The 23,254-nt window shown below is 37.6% G+C and overlaps 1 protein-coding gene across 5 annotated transcripts in view; it reads left to right on the top strand.

Moving 5' to 3' along the window:
- The window catches only part of DRC11 (dynein regulatory complex subunit 11), a 168,349-nt gene that overhangs the window by 63,208 nt on the left and 81,887 nt on the right, over positions 1 to 23,254 (top strand). For all 5 annotated transcript variants that reach the window (XM_038001338.2, XM_038001337.2, XM_038001335.2 and 2 more), the window contains 2 exons: positions 3,117 to 3,201; positions 22,514 to 22,639. In XM_038001338.2, the coding sequence (XP_037857266.1) occupies positions 3,117 to 3,201; positions 22,514 to 22,639 (211 nt within the window). The remainder of the gene's footprint in view (positions 1 to 3,116; positions 3,202 to 22,513; positions 22,640 to 23,254) is intronic.

The following is a 23,254-nucleotide window of genomic DNA, read 5'->3' as shown; positions in this document are numbered from 1 at the left end:
AAAACGCCAAAGGCAATTGCAACAAAAGCAAAAATTGACAAATGGGATCTAATTAAACTAAGAATTTCTGCACAGCAGAAGAGACTCATCAGAATGAACAGACAATCTACAGAATGGGAGAAAAAAATTGCAATCTGTATATCTGACAAAGGTCTAATATCCAGATTCTGCAAGGAACTTAAACAAATATACAAGAAAAAAAAACATTAAAAAGTGGGCAAAAGACATGAACAGACACTTTTCAAAAAAAAAAATTCTTATGACCAACAAATATATGAAAAAAAGCTCAACATCACTGATCATTAGAGAAGTGCAAATCAAAATCACAATGAGATACCATCTCGCACCAGTCAGAATGGCAATTAAAGAGTCTGGAAACAACAGATGCTGGCAAGGTTGCAGAGAGAAGGGAATGTGGAAAGGAACTGTGGAAGACAGTGTGACGATTCCTTAAAGATCCAGAGGCAGAAATACCATTTGACCTAGCAATCCCATTACTGGGTACATAGCCAAAGGAGTAAAAATCATTGTATTATACAGATACCTGCATGCATATGTTCATTGCAGCACCATTCACAATAGCAAATACATGGAATTAACTCAAATGCCCATTGGTAGTAGACCAGATAAAGAAAATGTGGTACATATACACCATGGAATATTAAAGGAATGAGATCATGTCCTTTGCAGGGACATAGATGGAGCTGGAAGCCGTTATCCTCAGTAAATTAATGCAGGAACAGAAAACCAAGCACTGCATGTTCTCACTCATATGTGGGAGCTGAACAGTGAGAACAGTGAGAACCCTGTGTCCCCCACAGACACATGAAGGGAAACGACACACATGGAGGGATCAACATAATTGGACACATGGGGAGGGCCTGTTGGGGCAGGCGTGTGGCGGGAGGGAGAGCATCAGGAAGAATAGCTAATGTACTCTGGGCTTAATACTAAGGCGATGGGTGGATCTGTGCAGCAAACCACCAAGGCACACATTTACCTACGTAACAAACCTGCACATCCTGCTCTTGTACCCCAGAACTTAAAATTATTATTTTTCCTTCAACTTTTATTTTATTTGACAATGTTCTTGAGGATGCAATAAAAAATAATATTATTCAGACTTGACCTTTGAAACACATAGCTTTTTAACATTCTATGTGACAGAATCAGCAGTGCTTATAAATCCCTTCTGCTGCACACCAAAGTGTGAAGATTGTCTCCAAGAAGCACCTGTGAGGTGTTTCAGCCTGAGTTGAACCAGCCACTTCTTAACGGAATGTCATTTGTCCCTTGAGAAAACAACTGACAAACTCTGGACTTTGGGTTTTGGGGAGACTTTCCTCAAAAGTGAATCAGATGAACCTGAAGAAGAAGAAACCATCAGCAATAGTTGTTGCCAATGGTAAAATTTGAGCTTTCCAGAAAAAAAAATTATGATTTTAGAAAATTTGTATTCACTCCTATGAGTTGGAGAGGTTCCCATGACTTAGACCTTCCATTATAAGATCTGTGGTATTATTAATGAATGCGATTTTCAATATAATGAAATGTATCAACTGCGGGAAGACCCACATAATTCTGCAAACCATTGTTTTCCAGTGACCAAGACCTGAGGACACAAAATCATGCATGGGTAAAAGGTCTATTCCAGGCACAAGACAGATCCACGGATTTTCATGTGACAGGGAGGGAGAAAGTTTGTTGATACAGGTTCAGATTCCACATCACAGCTAGCCTGTAGGAAGCTACTAGTTGTCTAGCTGTGGTGTAGTATCAAAGCAGAATATTCACAGTTAGCTAAAAGGGCTATTAAAATACTTCTTCTTGCTCTATGTACTCATCCATGTGAAGCCAGATTTTCTTCCTACGTTTCAACCAAAACAAAAGATTTCCACAGAGTGCAGAAACAGATATAAGCATCCAGGTAGTTACCGTTTAGCCAGACACAAAAGAGACTTGAAAAGATGCAAAGCTGTGACACTCTTCTCGCTACTCTTTTCTTTTAGTTTTGGAAAATATACTTATTATCCAGAAAATGTTATTTATGTTAACATATAATGAGCTTACTTTATTTTTAAATTAACTAAAATATATATTTTGTAAATTTCTAAGCTTTAATTATTTGTTTATTTTGGAGATAGGATCTAGTTCTGTCACCCAGTCTGGAGTGCAGCAGTGCAGTCATGGCTCACTGCAGCCTCAAACTCCTGGACTCAAGTGATCCTCCCACCTCAGCCTTCCAAAGTGTTGGGATTACAGGTGTGAAACACTGCACCCAGGCAGATTTAATATTTAACACAGTAAATTATCGATAGCTATAACTTATCTGGCAAAAACTCTTTGGGATCCTCAAAAATTAATAAGAATATAAAGGGCTTCTAAGGCCAAAAGTTTGGGAACCAGTTTCTTAAGAGCCATTTTAAACATGGTGGTCACCTCTAAACCTCAGATTCTGTACTTCTGTGAATTAATGCAACTAACTTGGCAGGTAGTCTTACATACAATAAATATAACTTTCATGTCAAAGTCAGTTTCTTTTAAGAATACTAACTACCTATCCCTTCTGAAATTCTCAACACTAAATTTCAAAGTCTGCTTTTTTAAAATGTGGTTATGGAAAAATAATACTATTTGGAACCCATAAAACATAGGGCCTCAGACTTAACTAAAACCTAAACCATGGGTGGGTATTTCACACGTTATTACTAACTGTGTAATTTCGACAACTCTGTCCTTCTGTTTAGTTTCAAAATCCTGTGTTTATTCTCAATTTTAAACAGGAAGAAATGATTTGTGCTTCTGTCTTCATTCTTAACTCAAACACAGAGCATCTCAACATTAAAAAAAAAAAAAGGAGGAAAAAAAGTACAAACTGTTTTAAAGAGAGATGTTTGCATCAGACTAACAATTCTCTAGAGGAAGGAAACCTGCTACTGAATGCCATCAGTACCTTCAGTTTCTTCAAGACACCATGCCCGGCCCTTGATTTACCGGGAACCGTCCACCCTTAATGACCATCACTCATTTAAATGAACTTAAGCAAATAAATTAAATGGGGTATATAACAGGAGAGGACTTCATTTCTATTTTAATTTGCTATTTTTTTCCTGCAGAAATTTAACCGGGACATTTCCTGACTACCCTGACATTGAAGAAGGAGGCTCAGCTATTATTTTTTCTAACAAGACCATACAACAGGTACAAATATGCTTGAGAAATAAAGTGTAAATATATCAAATGGCATTTCTTTAAACTTTAAAATTAATGAATTTATAGCCTTACTAGGTCTTGTTTATTTTCCTATATATATTTACATGGAAATACTTTTGGGTGTTCATCATTGTATGTACTTTCATATTTATTCAAAATGAGTTCTTTTTTTTCCCCATCTTATCTTTGAAGGAGATGTGATGATGTGTGAAGGTTGTTTTCTTAGTAAATTCTGAGTAGGTTGGCTCCAGGAGCCCTTTGTGTTCTGGTCCCAGCTTCCCTCTCCCTCTCATCTCCATGCCTCACCCCCTCAGCAGGCCCTTGGCTCCAGCAGTCCACTCACCTGTGCTCCTGGCTCATGCCGCTGCTCCTTTGGGTGTGCCATGCTCTTCCTGAGTTCTGGGCGCCCTTCTGCTTAGCTCCTGCTCCCCTGTCAAGACCCAGCTCCTTGTCTTATTAATGTTTTTCGAGTGAAACACCTTTGATCATCTCTGTAGATGCTTCAGTGACATTTGATGAAATTGACATTTAAAACTATTTTTTAAATGTCTTCATAAACTAGGAATAGGAATATTCTTCTTAGCTTCATAGTATTTAGCATAGAAACCAAGAGAAGATTTGCATTATACTCAATGACAAGGCATTAGAGACATTGTCAAAGTGAAAATCAATAAGGACAATTTGTCTTATCTCCTGAGTAAAATTTTCCCCAACTGCCCACAACCTGGGTGACTAACCCTTCCTGTAAAGCCCTGTGCTATTAACATCACTCATTTGACGTTTACCCTATGCTACTTCACATGGACACCTTTCTTTTAATGCAGGGGGCCTTCAAACATACAGCATTTTATTTGAATTTCTATTAAGCTGGTTCACCATTTACAAGCTTGTATCATAACATTCATGTGCATGCTTTATCTCTTCCTTAGCCTGTCAACTTCTCAAGAGGAAGGACTTTTAATTTGCATATGTAAACATTCAACAAATGTTTGCTGAACAAAAGAACAGAAGGCTTATCTTCTCCATGAGATTATAAACCTTCTAAGGGCAAGAGCCATATTTTAAGATTCTTTAAAATCATAGAAATGAGTGCATAGTAAGTGCTCAATATATATTTTGTTTTTCTTAATAATGATAATATTAATTTTACAGCCATGAGAACATAGTCTCTAATTTTTTAAATTAAATTAAAAATGTTTTCTTTTTTAAGGAAATAAAATTGTTAGGTTAAATCTGTTGAAACAAAATGTCAAAATCAAGAAAAGAATAGTTGCTATCAGAACTATTGGTGAATATTTCCTTGGACATTCTAAAAAATGCCAGACAAATAAGAAAAAGGAAAGAAGTGATAAAGATTTTAAAGTGAGAATTTTATCATTGTTTTAAGATCATGTAATTATCTCCCTAGGAAACCCAATACATTTAACAAGAAATTATATTGACAAATTATACAAAATTGAACAGAATTACACTGACAGAATCTCACTGAAGAAGATAAAAGAAGACTTGAATGATAGACTGAATAATTATTTATTTGGATAAAAAGACTCAATAAAGTATAAATACGTACTTTTTATTATTCTATGACGTTAGTGCAATTCTAGTTAAAATTAAAACAAGTTTTTATTGACATAATTATTTTCAAGTATCTGAGGAATAAATGCATGGAAATATCCCAAAAGTTTTTTTAAAACTATAATAGGGAACTTTCCATATTGAAATAAAACAAATTATAAAGATATAAAGTAGCCAAAAACACCACAATGCTGGAAAATGAATAGACAGATAACAACAAAAATAACAGATAACATTTGTTGGACAAATATTCTGTGCCAAGTACCATGCAAGCACTTGATATAAGTCAACTTATTTAATTCTTCCAAACTATGAAGATCAAAAATTTGGCCAAATTTGTTGTGGAGCTGAGATTCAAACTCGAGTCTGACTTTAGAATAGTGTGCTTGGAAACTTAGTCAGGTATATGTATCAGAACTCAGTAGTATACTGATGACATTTCAAATAAATGGGGAAGGACAGACTAATAAATAATACTATTTAGTAGTAACTGGCTCACCATTTGGCAAAATCAAGTAGAGCCTTCCTTATTATATAAAACAAATTTCAGATGAATTAAATATTTACATGTAAAAATGTTAAGCCACAAATTACTTAAGAAATTGTTTGAACTGGAGAAAAGTTTCATAAGCATGGCACCCTAGGCAAACACCATGAAGAGAATCTGCCCATATACATAACTACATAAAACTCAAATAGCAAAATGGCCAAAAAAAATCACAAATGAAGTTCAAGTTATATGATAACTGAGGAAAACATTTGCAACATATGTGATAATGGGTATTTTTCATGTATAAATATTTCTCAGAAAATAATAACAGAAATTGGAACATCCCAATAAAAAAGAAGGCAAATAATATGAAAAGGAATTTTTTTTTTAATTTATTTATTATTATTATACTTTAAGTTGTAGGGTACATGTGCATAACGTGCAGGTTTGTTACATATGTATACTTGTGCCATGTTGGTGTGCTGCACCCATCAACTCGTCATTTACATCAGGTATAACTCCCAATGCAATCCCTCCCCCCTCCCCCCTCCCCATGATAGGCCCCGGTGTGTGATGTTCCCCTTCCCAAGTCCAAGTGATCTCATTGTTCAGTTCCCACCTATGAGTGAGAACATGCGGTGTTTGGTTTTCTGTTCTTCTGATAGTTTGCTAAGAATGATGGTTTCCAGCTGCATCCATGTCCCTACAAAGGACACAAACTCATCCTTTTTTATGGCTGCATAGTATTCCATGGTGTATATGTGCCACATTTTCTTAATCCAATCTGTCACTGATGGACATTTGGGTTGATTCCAAGTCTTTGCTATTGTGAATAGTGCTGCAATAAACATACGTGTGCATGTGTCTTTATAGCAGCATAATTTATAATCCTTTGGGTATATACCCAGTAATGGGATGGCTGGGTCATATGGTACATCTAGTTCTAGATCCTTGAGGAATCGCCATACTGTTTTCCATAATGGTTGAACTAGTTTACAATCCCACCAACAGTGTAAAAGTGTTCCTATTTCTCCACGTCCTCTCCAGCACCTGTTGTTTCCTGACTTTTTAATGATCGCCATTCGAACTGGTGTGAGATGGTATCTCATTGTGGTTTTGATTTGCATTTCTCTGATGGCCAGTGATGATGAGCATTTTTTCATGTGTCTGTTGGCTGTATGAATGTCTTCTTTTGAGAACTGTCTGTTCATATCCTTTGCCCACTTTTGGATGGGGTTGTTTGTTTTTTCTCATAAATTTGTTTGAGTTCTTTGTAGGTTCTGGATATTAGCCCTTTGTCAGATGAGTAGATTGCAAAAATTTTCTCCCATTCTGTAGGTTGCCTGTTCACTCTGATGGTAGTTTCTTTTGCTGTGCAGAAGCTCTTTAGTTTAATTCGATCCCATTTGTCAATTTTGGCTTTTGCTGCTGTTGCTTTTGGTGTTTTAGACATGAAGTCTTTGCCCATGCCTATGTCCTGAATGGTACTACCTAGGTTTTCCTCTAGGATTTTTATGGTATTAGGTCTAACATTTAAGTCTCTAATCCATCTTGAATTAATTTTTGTATAAGGAGTAAGGAAAGGATCCAGTTTCAGCTTTCTACTTATGGCTAGCCAATTTTCCCAGCACCATTTATTAAATAGGGAATCCTTTCCCCATTTCTTGTTTTTCTGAGGTTTATCAAAGATCAGATGGCTGTAGATGTGTGGTATTATTTCTGAGGACTCTGTTCCGTTCCATTGGTCTATATCTCTGTTTTGGTACCAGTACCATGCTGTTTTGGTTACTGTAGCCTTGTAGTATAGTTTGAAGTCAGGTAGCGTGATGCCTCTAGCTTTGTTCTTTTGACTTAGGATTGTCTTGGAGATGCGGGCTCTTTTTTGGTTCCATATGAACTTTAAAGCCGTTTTTTCCAATTCTGTGAAGAAGCTCATTGGTAGCTTGATGGGGATGGCATTGAATCTATAAATTACCTTGGGCAGTATGGCCATTTTCACGATATTGATTCTTCCTATCCATGAGCATGGTATGTTCTTCCATTTGTTTGTGTCCTCTTTGATTTCACTGAGCAGTGGTTTGTAGTTCTCCTTGAAGAGGTCCTTCACATCCCTTGTAAGTTGGATTCCTAGGTATTTTATTCTCTTTGAAGCAATTGTGAATGGAAGTTCATTCCTGATTTGGCTCTCTGTTTGTCTGTTACTGGTGTATAAGAATGCTTGTGATTTTTGCACATTAATTTTGTATCCTGAGACTTTGCTGAAGTTGCTTATCAGCTTAAGGAGATTTTGGGCTGAGACAATGGGGTTTTCTAAATATACAATCATGTCATCTGCAAACAGGGACAATTTGACTTCTTCTTTTCCTAACTGAATCCCCTTGATTTCTTTCTCTTGCCTGATTGCCCTAGCCAGAACTTCCAACACTATGTTGAATAGGAGTGGTGAGAGAGGGCATCCCTGTCTTGTGCCAGTTTTCAAAGGGAATTTTTCCAGTTTTTGCCCATTCAGTATGATATTGGCTGTGGGTTTGTCATAAATAGCTCTTATTATTTTGAGGTACGTTCCATCAATACCGAATTTATTGAGCGTTTTTAGCATGAAGGGCTGTTGAATTTTGTCAAAAGCCTTTTCTGCATCTATTGAGATAATGATGTGGTTCTTGTCTTTGGTTCTGTTTATATGCTGGATTATGTTTATTGATTTGCGAATGTTGAACCAGCCTTGCATCCCAGGGATGAAGCCCACTTGATCATGGTGGATAAGCTTTTTGATGTGTTGCTGAATCCGGTTTGCCAGTATTTTATTGAGGATTTTTGCATCGATGTTCATCAGGGATATTGGTCTAAAATTCTCTTTTTTTGTTGTGTCTCTGCCAGGCTTTGGTATCAGGATGATGTTGGCCTCATAAAATGAGTTAGGGAGGATTCCCTCTTTTTCTATTGATTGGAATAGTTTCAGAAGGAATGGTACCAACTCCTCCTTGTACCTCTGGTAGAATTCAGCTGTGAATCCATCTGGTCCTGGACTTTTTTTGGTTGGTAGGCTATTAATTATTGCCTCAATTTCAGAGCCTGCTATTGGTCTATTCAGGGATTCAACTTCTTCCTGGTTTAGTCTTGGAAGAGTGTAAGTGTCCAGGAAATTATCCATTTCTTCTAGATTTTCCAGTTTATTTGCATAGAGGTGTTTATAGTATTCTCTGATGGTAGTTTGTATTTCTGTGGGGTCGGTGGTGATATCCCCTTTATCATTTTTAATTGCGTCGATTTGATTCTTCTCTCTTTTCTTCTTTATTAGTCTTGCTAGTGGTCTGTCAATTTTGTTGATCTTTTCAAAAAACCAACTCCTGGATTCATTGATTTTTTGGAGGGTTTTTTGTGTCTCTATCTCCTTCAGTTCTGTTCTGATCTTAGTTATTTCTTGCCTTCTGCTAGCTTTCGAATGTGTTTGGAAAAGGAATTTAACATAAGAAAAAATTTTAAAACTCCCTGGCAAATAAATGTATAAAGTAATGTTGCCATATCTCTTTTCACCTATAGGACTGGTAAAAATTTTAAGTCATTGTAATGACTGGAGTTGGTATGCATGTGGGAAAAAGTCACTGTCATACATTGCTACTGGATATGTAAATTAGCATGACATTTTTAAGGAACGTGGATCAAATGAATATCAAAACTTTTCATGTGTGTGTGCTTTGCTCATAAATGCTCTTTGAGGAATTTATACTAAAGAAATAATAATAAGAGAAGTTGTCATAAGTCAGAGGTCAACATCCTTTTTTTGTAAAGGGACAAATAGTAAATATTTTAGGTTGTGGCACATACATTCTCTCCTGGCACTACTCAACTCTGCCAATATGGCATTGGTATACTTTGTCTCTGTGTCCCCACCCAAATCTCATCTCAAATCCCCACATGTCAAGGGAGAGACCTGATGGGGGTGGTTCCCCCAGACTATTCTTGTGATCGTGAGTTCTCACAAGATCTGATGGTTTCATAAGGGGCACTTCCCCCTTTGTGCTCTCTCTCTCTCTTTCTCCTGCCACCACGTAAGATATGCTTGCTTCCCCTTCCACCATGATTGTAAGTTTCCTGATGCCTCCCCAGCCATGCAGAACTGTGAGTCAATTAAACCCCTTTTCTTTATAAATTACCCAGTCTCAGGCAGTTCTTTATAGCAATGTGAGAATGGACTAATACAGGCATCAGAGAAGCCATAGACAACATGTAAATGATGGGCATGGCTGTGTTCCAGTCACACTGCATTTCAAAAATGGGCAGGCGGCCGGCCAGAGCTGGCCCATGCACCATAATTTGCTGACCCCTGCCATGGATGCTGTTCACGTCTGCCTTGTTTATTGCATTGACAAAGAAGAAAACAGCCTGATGTTCTTTAACAGGGAATTCGTTAAGTAACATAAAGTTCTCTGCAGCAGTAAAAACCAGGCTGTCGCTCAGGGTTTCAGGACTTCAAGGGACCGACCCTGCTGTCGGCCTCCCTTTGTCCCTGTGCTCCCCTCCAAGAGCCCTCAAAGTTAAGCACACAGGAATTGCTCTTCCTTCACTTCTCCATCGGAAACCAACCTCCGCTCCCAAAGGCCGCCTCAGCCCTCCACAGGACTCCTCCCTCCTCCCCTGAATTCCATGAGCACTAAATATTGACCCTATTATTTGGCAGTTTGTCAAGCCCTGCCTTGAGTGATTGTCATTTTGATTTGGAGTTGTTTCACTTTTTTTATGTGTTTAGGTGTTGTCCCGCCAGCTAAATTGCCAGGCACAATTTGTGCCTTGGAAGTCCATGGCAAACATCCAGACACATTTTATGTTCAGTTAGAAAGGTAGCGATTATAGGATTAAGAATGTTGGTAGAACATCTAAATTGCCATGAGAAACATTAAAAACTACTAGTCAAAAGAAAATTGAGAATGTCTGGTTAACACATTGAGAGAGAACAGAGGAGACCACAAAGCAGCTTAGCCTTGAAAGACAGATGATTGAAGAGTCAGAACGGCATGGTGATTACAAATCACAGTTCCGCCACACACTAGACCTGCAACCTTAGGCAAGCTTCATCCCCACACCCGCCGATTCAGTTTTCTCATCTGTAAGTAGAGGTTACTGGCAACACCTACCTCCCTGCACTGAGGTAATAATTAAATGAGACAATACATGTGAGATACTTAGAACAGAGCTTGGCACGTCGAAACCCTTCAGAAAATCATCACAGTTGTTACTAATGTTAATAGTAGCAGTAATAGTAGCCATTGTAGCCATAGTATGAAGAGAGAGTAGACCAAGCATTATCATTATAACAGTGTACGTACCAGGTGAAATATATAGTAATAAAACACAAAAATAATACAAATACTTTTTTTGAAACGAGCATAACATTGATACAAAACCCAAAAAGAAAAAATGGAACAAAAAAAAAAAGACACAGATCTGTCTGCGTTACAAGTATTAACACAAACATTTTAACTAAAGTATTAGCACACTAAAACCAGCACCACATTAAACTAGTAAAACACCACAAGTGGTGATTATTCCAGGATGCAAGAATGGTTTGGGTTAAGGATGTCTGTGAATGCACTGCCTTGTATTTAAAAATCCAAAAGGGAAAACCATAAGTTTCTGACTATGGAGGTTGCAAGGGCATTTTACAAATTTAACATCCATTCTTGATATTTAAAAATAGAACTCTACAAAATTGGAATAGATGGATACTTGTTGAACATTATAAAATATTTCTTAGTTCAAAACCAAGTGTCATGCTTAAAAAAATTCACTAGAAACATTTCCACTAATGAGTGTCAGGAAAAATTCAAGAATAGTCATCATCACTACTATTATTTAACAAGGTCCCATAGGAGCTACTAAACAATATATCCCCTTTCTAGTGTTCTAAAGGGGAACGGAAGAGGCAAATGATCACCTTTTGCACATATGTTCAATATTTAGAAAAGCATTGAATAACTAAAGAGCAAAAAAGCAAAGAGAATAAACTATAAACTACTTTAAATAATATGAGAAGCAAGATGGAGTGATTACAAAATTAATATGCAGAAAGCAGTCGCTGTTGTGCATACAAACAGTAGCTAGCTAGAAAATATAATGTAAGAGACCATTTACAACACCAACAATGCAAAGATAAAATGCCCAGGAATAAGCTTAATGATAAATGTACACTCTACGTGAAGAAAAGCTTACAACACTCCTGAGGGATGCGAAGAAATGGAAAAGCATATCGTGCTCTTAGGTAGGAATGCTCAACACCATACATACCTTGACTCCTAAACATCATCTATAAACATAATATGATCCAAATAAAAATACCAATAGCATTATATTGGGGCATTGGCAGGGAGGACGCAGGGAGGATGACCAAACTAAACTTTAAGTAGAAAGCAAATAACCAAGAATAACCAGTGGAATTTGGAAAATGAAGCATAATGAGGAGGAACTAGCTTTGCCAGGTATGAAAACATATTCTTAGGAGCCCACTGGCACAGACAAAAGGCTGAAAAGGCACATCAATTGAAAAGAACGGAAAATCAAGAAATAGACCCAAATACATATGGAAATTTATAATAAAGACAGCATCTCAAATGTGAAAGGAAAAAAAGGAAATAAATGGTATAAGAAGAGCCAGGTGGTCATCTAAGAAAAAAGAAAATTAAATTCCTAACTCTTTATACTTTACTTTGGAATGATTCCAGGTGGATCAAACACTTACGTATAAAACAAAACAAAAACACAAAAGGACTAGAAGAAGCTAAGAAAGAAATATGTCATAACCTTAGAATGGGAAAGATCCTTCTAACTATGGTGCAAACCCAGGAATCATAGCAGAAAAAAATTGATAAATTCAACTACACACACAAAATTGTTTTAATCCTACATGGAAAAAATGACCCCAAGTAAGGGAAATGACAGATGACACCCTGAGAGAATTTTTTGTGATAAGTATCACAGACAAGAGACCTTTCTTCTAATATGTAAGGAACCCCTACAGCTCTATAAGAAAAGATTAATAACCCAATACAAAAATCAGCAAAAGGATATGAATAGACAGTTCTCAGAAAGAGAAAACTAAAATGAATTCGAAACATAATAAAAGATGTTCAACATCTGAAAAGATGAACAACCTCACACATGTAAGAGAAATGCAAATTAAAACTACACTGACAGATGAAATTGATCAATTGAATCTAACAAAATGCAAAACTTTTGCACTTCAAGAGATACCATTAAGAAAATGAAAATACACGGTGAAACTCCGTCTCTACTAAAAAATACAAAAAAACTAGCCGGGCGTGGTGGCGGCGCCTGTAGTCCCAGCTACTCGGGAGGCTGAGGCCGGGAGGCAGAGCTTACAGTGAGCTGAGATCCGGCCACTGCAGTCCAGCCCGGGTGACAGAGCAAGACTCCGTCTCAAAAAAAAAAAAAAAAAAAAAAAAGAAAATGAAAATACAAGTAACAGACTGGGAGAAGATATTTGCAGAATACCTACCTGCTAAAGAACTTACAGCCAGAAAATACAAAGTACTCTTACACCTCAGTAAGAAGACAGTTCAATCAAAACACAGGCAAAAGACTTGAACAGACAATTCACAAAGGAAGATATCTGGATGGCTAGTAAGAACATGAAAAGATGTTCAACGTTATTAGTCATTAGGGTAATCAAAATGTGGATGAAGATGTGGAGAAAAGGGAACCCTCATACATTGCTAGTGGGAATATAAAATGTTGCCACTTTGGAAAACATCATGCCAATTTCTTAAAAGTAAAATATAAATTTACCAAAGGACCTAGCAATTCTTCTCTTAGGACTCTAGCCAAAAGAAATGAAAACATATATCCACACAAAAACATTTGTAGATGAATGTTCATAGCAGCATTACTCATAATTGCCAAAAATTTGAAACAACTTAAATGCATATCAACTGGGGAATATGGTAAAATATGGTATATCCATGCAACTTAATATTATTTGGCAATTAAAAAGGAACGCACATCTGATACATGCTACAACGTGAATGAACTTAAAGCATTATGCCATATTAAAACATTATGCAATGTGAATGAAGCCAGACACGATGGACTATATATTTTATGATTCCATTTATATGAAATGTCTAGAAAAAGGAAACCTGTAGATACAGAAAGTAGATTAGTGCTTGCTTGGTGAGATACTTTTGTTGTGTCCCCACCCAAATCTCATCTTGAATTGTAGTTCCCGTAATGCCCATTTGTTTTGGGTTGGACCTGTTAGGAGGTAATTGAATCATGTAGGCAGTTACCGTCATGCTGTTCTCGTGATAGCGAGTGACTTCTCACAAGATTTGATGGCTCCATAAGGGACTCTTCCCCCTTTGCTCGACACTTCTCTCTCCTCTTGCCATGTGAAGAAGGACCTGTTTGCTTCCCCTTCCACCATGATTGTGAGTTTCCTGAGGCCTTCCCAGCCATGTGGAACTGTGAGTCAAGTAAACCTCTTTACTTCATAAATTACTCAGTGTTGGGTATTTCTTCATACCAGCATGAGAATGGACTAATACACCTGGGAAGGGGAGAGAAAAGGGATTAGCAATTAATGGAAATGAGAGAATCTTATTGGGGTGATAGAATGTTCTAAAACTGATTTAAGGTAGTGGAACACAACTTGATATACTTGCTGAAAAATTATTGAATTGCACACTTGAAATGAGTGCATATATGATATGCTTCAATAAAATTATATTTTGAGAAAAGAAAACAGGCACCAGGCCAGATTTGACCCTGAGGCCAAAAAAATGATGGCTGACTTAATAGGCAGTGAAGTGTACTTTTAACTTTTGAAGATTTTGCTCAAGTTGATGAACAGGAGCAAAATAAATTCAATACTGGCTTCTCAAAGAAAACAAAAGCAACTACATTTCTACCCATGTAACTGGCAAACAAGATGCACCATGACAACGAGCATATGGGGAAACAGGCCCTCTCCTACACTGCTGGCAGAAGGGTAAATTGACACAACCCATGGTGGGAAGTTTAACAGTATTACAAATGTACGTACATTTGATCCAGCATTTCTACTTTAAGGAATATATCCTGCAGATATGTTCACCACCTGCAAAATGATATTTGCATGCATTTATTCATGGCAACAATGTTAGTAGTAGCAGATTACTGTTAGAAATAACAGCAGATTACTGTTAGAAATAATCTTAATCTATTTGGTAGGGGAATGGCCAAATAAATTGTTACAATGCACCTTTAAAAAATGAACCGTGAAGCTCTGTATGTATCACTAAGGAAATATGGCCAAGATACATTATTAGGTGACAAATGCAGAACAAGAACAGTATTATAATATGCTAACATTTGTATAAAACGACAAGTTGATGTTTATAATGTGCATTTGTGTGTGTACATGTGTACATCTGTGTGCACTTGGAAGATTTTGCTATAACTGAAGAGTGCAGGTAAAATAAATTTTGTTTTGGTTTAAAAAAGAGACAACTTCAATGACATATTACTTTTCACCTATACAATTGGCAAACATAACAACAATGCCAGTGTGCTCTGTGTGTGTGTGCATTATATGTATATTTGCATATATGTGTATAAAGTGTCTTTAGAAGCATATCCAAAGTATTTGGGTTGATTTTTTAGCAAATGTATTATGATCAGCCACACACTGGAAGTCACCACAAACCCCAGTGTCCTGCTTAGCCCAGGACTCCTGCAGACTTCTGCTGAGGAACTCAACAGCTCTCAAGACCACCACACAACCACCTGCAGCTTTCACCACAGAGGACCCCTCAGGGTTTGTTATCATGAACCCCAACAGCATATTCTGCAGAAGTTCCTACAGTTTTCACAGCTGAGGAAACCAGCTGCCTGCACAGAAGCAGTGGACCTCCCTCAGTTTTCACCACTGAGGACACTGCATTTCTTTTCACCTTCACAATCTCCAGGTGCCTGAGTCTCCCGTCCCCCGCTGGAGCCACCCAGAGCAACATGACTGCTCCTGCCACAGTGACCCCAGCCCAGCGACCCACCCAAGTGGCCCTCATGTTCCCTAGGTGCCTAAGTCACCACATCTCCTTGAAATCACCCCAGATACTGCCTCCACAGGTTCTCTGGGCCAGGGACCCAGAGCAGCTACTGCATGTATGCTAGAAAACAACCTTGGAGCCCCCTACCACAGACTCCAACCTCACCACTGCATGCACTCAAGACTAGCTCCTGTAGCCAGACTATTGCAGTAGCTGCTAGCCTGGCCCCCCCAACTAGGTGAGCATAACCAGTTGGCCATGCCCTCCAGCTCCTATCCCCACACTATGCTTGTTCCCAAAGCTGGTCCCTGTAGCTACATGTGCATGCATCACTCCAGCTCAGCCTGAAGTTGGCCATGCACGCAGATGGTGTTGCTGGTCTGCAGCTGGCCTCTGTAATTATGCATATGCAAGCTGCTGGCCCCCACTGCTACATGTGCACCTGCAGCTGGCCCCAGCCACAAAGGACTAAGCAGGTGCCAACATCACAGACTCCAGCTGCCTGAAATGGCAAGACTGAATGCTCCCCCAGATTTGGAGTCACCACATGTCCCAACGCTTGGTACCTCACAACACTAGACCCAGTACTACAGTGCCCCCGGCATGCCTCCGTCCCTCAACCCTGCCGCCCACAGGTGAGGGTCTTTCCTTACCAAAGCCAGTCTATAAAGTCTGGAAGAGGTGACTACTTCTTGAAATTTGCAGACTCATTTATAAGGCTACATGAAGAATCAGGGAAACGTGATACCACTAACAGAACACAATAAACTTTCACTAACTGACCCTAAAGAATTGGAGATCCATGGATTACACGACAGAGAATTCAAAATAAGTATTTAAAGAAGCTCAGCAAATTACAAGACAATACAAATAAACTATTTAATGAAATCAGGAAAATAATGCCAGAACAAAATGAAAGAAGGATCTACAAGACAATCAGAAAGTAATAAACAAAGTGGCAGCAATAAGTTCTTCCTGTCAATAATTATCTCAAATATAAATGAATTATATTCTCCAATCAAAAGACATAGCATGGCTGAATGGATTTTTAAAAAATTATTCAACTATATGCTGCATACAAGAGATTCACTTTACCTTTAAGGACACACATAGAATGAAGGCGAAGGGATAGAAAAAGATATTCCATATAAACCGAATCCAAAAGAAAGCAGGGGTAACTATAATTATGTCAGACAAAATATACTTTAAGTCAAAAACTGTAAAAAGGGCAAGTAAGATCATTATATAATTATAAAGAAATCAGTTCATCAATAGGATGTAACAATTGCAAATGTATGTGTACCAAACATCAGAGCATATAAATATGAAAAGCAAATATTAATAGATCTGAAGGGAGAGAAAGATTACAATACAATAATAGTAGAGAATTTCAATACCTCACTTTCAACAATGAACAGATCATTCAAACATAAAATTAATAAGGAAACAATGAACTTGAACTACACTTTAGACCAAATGGACCTAATAGACATATACAGAACATTTGATCCGATAGCAGCAGAATATACATTCCTTTCAAATGCTCATAGAACATTCCCCAGGACAAATCATATATTCAGCCACAGAACAAGCCTTAACAAATTTAGGAAGATCAAAATCATATCAAGTATATCTTTTCAGACTGCAATGGTGTGAAACCAGAAACAATAAAAGGAAAAATCTTTGAAATTTCACAGATAGAAATTAACAACATGCTCCTAAAACAACCAACGGATCAAAGAAGAAATTTAAAGGCAAATTTTAAAATATCTTGAAACCAATAAAAATGGAAACACAGCATACTAAAACCTATGAGATGCAACAAAAGCAGTACTAAGAGGAAAATTTCTAACAATAAATGCCTACACCGTAAAAGAAGAAAGATCTCAAACAACCTAACATTATGCCTCAAGGAACTAGAAAAAAAAACAAACTATTATTAAGTACAAAATTAGCAGAGGAAAGAAATAAAGATTAGAACAAAAATAAATGAAATGGAGCCCCAAAACAACAACAGAAAAGGTAAACTAAGAGTTGGTTTTGTGAAAGATAAAATTGACAGACTGTTAACTAGACTAGGAAAGAAAAGAGTCAGACAAATAAAATTTAAAATGAAGGAGGAGACATTACAACTGATGCCATAGAAATACAAAAGATTGTGAGACTACTATGAACAATTATATACCAGCAAATTCATTAGCCTAGAAGAAATGGATAAATTCTTATACAACAACAGGACTAATCACAAAAAAATAGAAAATCACAGTGAGTAGAGAAACTGAATCAGTAGTCAAAACCCTTCCAACAAAGAAAGGCCCAGGATAAAATGGCTTCTCGTGTGAATTCTACCAAACATGTAAAGAACTAATACCAATGCTGCTTAAATTCTTCCCAAAAATTGAAGAGAAATAAATACTTCCAAATTCATTTATAAGGCCAGCATAAACCTGATACCAAAACCAGACAAGACACTGAAAGAAAAGAAAAGTATAAGCCAATATTCATGATGCACATAGATGCAGAAACCCTCAACAAAATACTAGCAAGCCAAATTCAAGAGCACATTAAAAGAATCATTCACCATGATCAAACAGGATTTATCCTTGGGATCCAAGAGTGGTTCAACCTATCCACATCAATCAGTGTAATATACCACATTAACAGAATGAGAGATACAAATCATATGATCATTTTAATAGATGCAGAGAAAGTATTTGACAAAATTCAGAACTCTTTCATGATAGAAACTCAACAAATTATGCAGAGAAGGAACTTAACACAATAAAGACTATGAAAACCCCACAGCTAAAATCATACTCAATAGTGAAAAATCTGAGTTTTTCCTCTAAGAGCTGGACAAGATAAAGATGCCCACTCTTGCCACTTTTATTCAACCTAGTACAGACGTCCAGCCAGAGCAATTAGGCAAGAATAAGAAATAGAAGGCATCCAAATAGGAAGGGAAGAAGTGAAATTGCCTGTTTTTGATCTTGTATGTAGAAAAATCCAGAGGCCAGGCACGGTGGCTCACGCCTGTAATCCCAGCAGTTTGGGAGGCTGAAGTGGGAGGATCACTTAGCACAGGTTTTCGAGAATAGCCTGGGCAACAAAGCAAGACCCTGTCTGTATTAAATTTTTAAATGTTTTTAAAAAGAAAAAAGAAAACCCCAGAGACTCCACTAAGAATACTATTAGAACTGACAAACAAATTTAGTAAAGTTTCAAGATACAAAGTCAACATACGGAAGATCAGTAGCATTTCTATACACTAACAGTGAACTCTCTGAAAAAGAAATCAAGAAAACAATCCCATTTATGGTAACTTTTTTTAATTTAGGTATAAATTTAACCAAGGAGTTGAAGAGTCTGTATATTGCAACCTGCAAAACATTGATGAAATAATTTTAAGAGGACACAAATAAATAGAAAGATACCCTGTACTCATGAATTGGAAGAATTACTATTGTAAAAATGAGCATATTACCCAAAGTGATCTATAGATTCAATGTAATCACTATCAAAATTTCAGTGACAGTTTTTCACAGAAATAGAAAAAAAATTCTAAAATTTATATGGAACCACAAAACACCTCAAATATCCAGTTAATCTTGGGCTAAAAGAACAAAGCTAGAGACATCACACTTCCTGATTTCCAAATATATTACAAAGCTACAGAAAGCAAAACAGCATGATACTGGCATAAAAACAGACATAAAGATCAATGGAACAGAAGAGAGAGCCCAGAAATAAACCCACACACTACAGCAAATTGATTTTCAACAAAGGTGTCAAGAACACACAATGGAAGAAGGATAAGTCTCTTTGATAAATGGTGTGAGAAAACTGGATATCCACATGCAGAACAAGGAAATTGAACCCTTATCTCTCACCATATACACAAATCAACCCAAAATGAGTGAAAGCCATGAATAAAAGACCAGAAACTATAAAACTAATGTAAGAAAACATAGGGGAAATCTCCATGACATTGATCTGGGCAGTGATTTTCTGGATATGACCCCAAAAGCACAGGCAAAAAAAGTAAAAGTAGACAAATGGCATTGCACCAAACTAAAAAACTTCTGCACAGCAAGGAAACAAAAGAGAAGAGTCAACCTATGAATTGGGAGAAAATATTTGCAAACCATACATCTGAAAGGCATTAATATCCAAAGTATATAAAGAATTTAAAGACTGCTATAGTAAGAAAACAACCTAATTTAAAATTGGGCGAAGGACATGAATAGACATTTCTCAAAAGAAGACATACAAATGGTCAACATATATATGGAAAAATGCTCAACGCAACAGACATATGGTAATTAAACAATGAGATATTACCTCACACTTGTTAGGATGGCTGTTATCAAAAAGAAGATAACAAATGTTGGCAAGGATGTGAGAGAAGGGACCCTTGTACACTGTTGGTGGGAATGTAAATTAACACAGGCATTATGGAAAACAGCGTGGAAGTTCCTCAAAAAATGAAAAATAGAACTACCATATGATCCAGCAATCCCGCTACTGAGTATGTATCCAAAGGAAATGAAATCAGTGCATCAAAGAGATGTCTGCACTTCGATGTTCATTGCAGCGTCGCTCACAATAACCAAGATACGGCAGCAACCTCAGTGTTCTTCAGTGGATGAATGGATAAACATAATGTATTGTATATACCCAATGGAACACTATTCAGCTTTAAAAAAGAAGGAAATTTCTGTCATTTGTGACAACATACATGAACCTGGAGGACATTATACTAAGTGAAATAAGCCAGGCACAGAAAGACAAATACTGCATGATCTCACTTATAAATAAAATCTAAAAAAAAATTTAACTTACAGAAGCAGAGAGTAGAATAATGATTACCAAGGGTGGGAGGGAAGATCAGGGAATGGAGAGATGTTGGTCAAAGGGTACAGAGTTTCCATTAGACAGGAGGAAAAAGTTCTGGAGATGTATTGTCCAGCATGATGACTATAATTAATAATAATATTTTGTATATTTTTTAATTGCTAAGAGAATATATTGTAAATGTTCTCATCACACCAAAAAAATTCTAAGAATGTAAGGTGGTGGACATGTTAGTTAGCTTGACTTAATCATTCCACAATGTGTACATATATCAAAACGTCATGTTGTATACTGTAAATATATTAAATTTTTGTCAATTATGCCTTAATAAAAATAAAAATAAAAAGAGAAAGTGGATCTTCTTGGCTGGTTAATAGTATGGGGAGGAAGCCTTTCACTGTATATTATGTATTTATGTATGATTACTCTTTCGTAACTTTTGAATTGTGAACCATGAAAATGTAATACTCAAAAATGTAAACTAATAAACTTTAAAAGGAGAGAGATGAAATAAACCATATAATTGGTAAGACTTTAAAAGGCGTAACTGATAAGGCCACAGTGAAATGTATACTCCACAAATAAGGATTTCATCTTTTTTTCAGCTGCTCATATTTTATATATCAGACTATTTTTTTTAAGTCTTTACGTTTCTGAAAGTTTTGCAGTTTCTAAGGTCCAAACGATGTCTGTGTTCCAAGTGCTCCAGTGCAATGAAGAACTGGGCAGCCACACCTTGATTCTGTGAGTCGAGATGAACCTTTGTCTGTTTTGTTTTGTTTTGTTTTGTTTTGTTTTGTTTTGTTTTGTTTTGTTTCATTTTTTGAGGCAGGATCTCACTCTGTCGCCCAGGCTGGAGGGCAGTGGCTGGATCATAGCTCACTGCAGCCTCTACCTCCTAGGCTCAGGCAATCCTCCCACCTCAGCCTCCCAGATACCTGGGATTACAGGTGTGCACCACCACGCCTGGCTAATGTTTCGTATTTTTTTGTAGACATGGGGTTTCATCAGGTTGCCCGGGCTGGGAAAAGATCATTTTTGCATGGCCAAATATGTGCACAACACATGCTTCACCTCTCTCCTTTTTCCACGCTAGGATAAAACGATATTAGCCCTTGTCTCCCCACCCCTAATTTTTTAATTGCTCCATCTTCAAAGGCAACTGCTGTACTTAATTTGGAGTAGATCATTCCCTTACATTCCTTTGTACTTGGACTACGTGCGTATGTACCTGAGACTGGAGTATGGATGGTTGGTTTCACTCTGTGCATTTTGTACGATGGAGTAAGTTGACATGTATTCTTATGCATCGTGCCTCTTTTCTCCCTGCGTTATGAAATTCACCCTGGTTAGTGCCACCTGAATCCCAGCTCAGCTACTCACTAGCTGTGTGTCCCTGGCTGGGATACTGCACTCTGTGTGTCCCAGTTCTCTCATCCATAAAACGGGGCAACAGCAGCAACCCCCGTGCGTCTGGTGCAGCAGCGAAGGAGTCTGTCTCCGGGAGACTCTCAGGAGCTTGCCCGGCGGATCCTAAGTGCTGTGTACGGAGATGCTGGCTCCATTTTAGAGCTGAGGAAACTGAGTCTCAGAGAGCTTATGCAGCTTGTCTTGGCCACGTGACGAGTGATGAGCAGAGCCCCAGGGGCCAAACAGGAAGCATGTCCTGTCATTGTCACCGCTGTCTATGGCAGTGAGTGAGTGCTCAGTGAACACTGTTGTATTGAACTGAATTATATGGTTTTTTTTAAACAAATGTATAATAGTTCTGCAGTGGTGCTAATCCTATGTGAACTGGATGCTTTTTAACAAATATTTTATAATTTAGGAGGATAAAAGATCTTTCGTCACTGTAGGGAATATCAGTTAAATCACTGGTGAAAGAAACCAACTCATGAAAATGGAAGTTATTGCAAGAGTGGCTGTTGCCATCAGAGCCTGGCAGGAAACAGTGGCATCCTCCCCCTGGATTTTGATGAGTTGTGGGCAGGGCTGGCACATCCAGTTGTTGCTGAGACGTTGAGGAAGCTGTGACCTCCCCTAGAGTTTGTGGAACCTCCAAGAGCTGGAGCGGGTGGAATTAGGGAAGGAATTGGGCTCAGAAATGTCCAGACTCTCTCTCCATCTATACTGACGTTGCTGCCCCCTACTCACGAATCCAGCGAAGGGTAGATAGCAGGCAGGACCCCCACCATACCCCACAAGGGGTCGGCCTGCAGGGTCCAGGGCCAGGCAGAGAGGTGATACTGACCAGCACAAATGCTTCCTTCCAGACAGGAAAAACAGTCCTCCTCTTGATAGGGATCTGTGAAAATGCTATGATTATTTTGGTTTTCGCTAGGTTATTGAGGATATCATTGCAAACCAAGAAGAAGAAGAAAAAAACGAAAAGAAGAAAAAGAAGAAAAAGGAAAAACAACCTAAGAAAACCAAAAGACAAAAGAAAGGAACCAAGGAAAAAAATAAGGTAAAATATTTGTATAAATTTTAGAAATTTGATTTCATTTTCTTTTTAGTGACTTTTTTGCTTTGGGTCAAAATGAGATATTTCCAAATCTGTTAGGATTGCAGCCATTTGTTTCCTGGAGAAACCATGTTATCTACCAACAGGTTTTTAATTTTTATATATTGATCAGCAATCCATTGCCACATTTTCTATAACTTGTAAGTATCAATTAGGATCAATCGTGGTTTCAACACTCAGATACCTCACATGTTGACTCATATATGTGATAGCTTTAAGTTTTCCTTCCTCAAAATAAATTATCCCACTTTTCTTTCCTCAGTGGTAGAGAGAAGTAAAAATACTTAACAAACCAAGTAAACACTGGAAAGTCAAAATAATCACACTAATTTAACCAAAATGTGTTCATTCACATTTATCATCTAGCACTGACATCTGGATATATTTTAACGGAAGTATTTGTTACTAAAGGAAATCAGAGTTCACACAGTGTCATATTGGGCCTGTCCTTCCCTCGTGTAGGGGGTTTGGAAGTGGAGGTGGGATGAACATGCCAATAACTGGGGGGGTCTTCATGGTGAAGCCTGCAGGAGAAGTGCACTCTCAGGGCTCATGTGT

The sequence above is a fragment of the Chlorocebus sabaeus genome, chromosome 10 (assembly GCF_047675955.1).
Source record: "Chlorocebus sabaeus isolate Y175 chromosome 10, mChlSab1.0.hap1, whole genome shotgun sequence".
Classification (NCBI taxonomy): domain Eukaryota; kingdom Metazoa; phylum Chordata; class Mammalia; order Primates; family Cercopithecidae; genus Chlorocebus; species Chlorocebus sabaeus.
The sequence above is the reverse complement of the archived record's forward strand: the minus strand, read 5'-3'. Positions and strand labels throughout refer to the sequence as shown.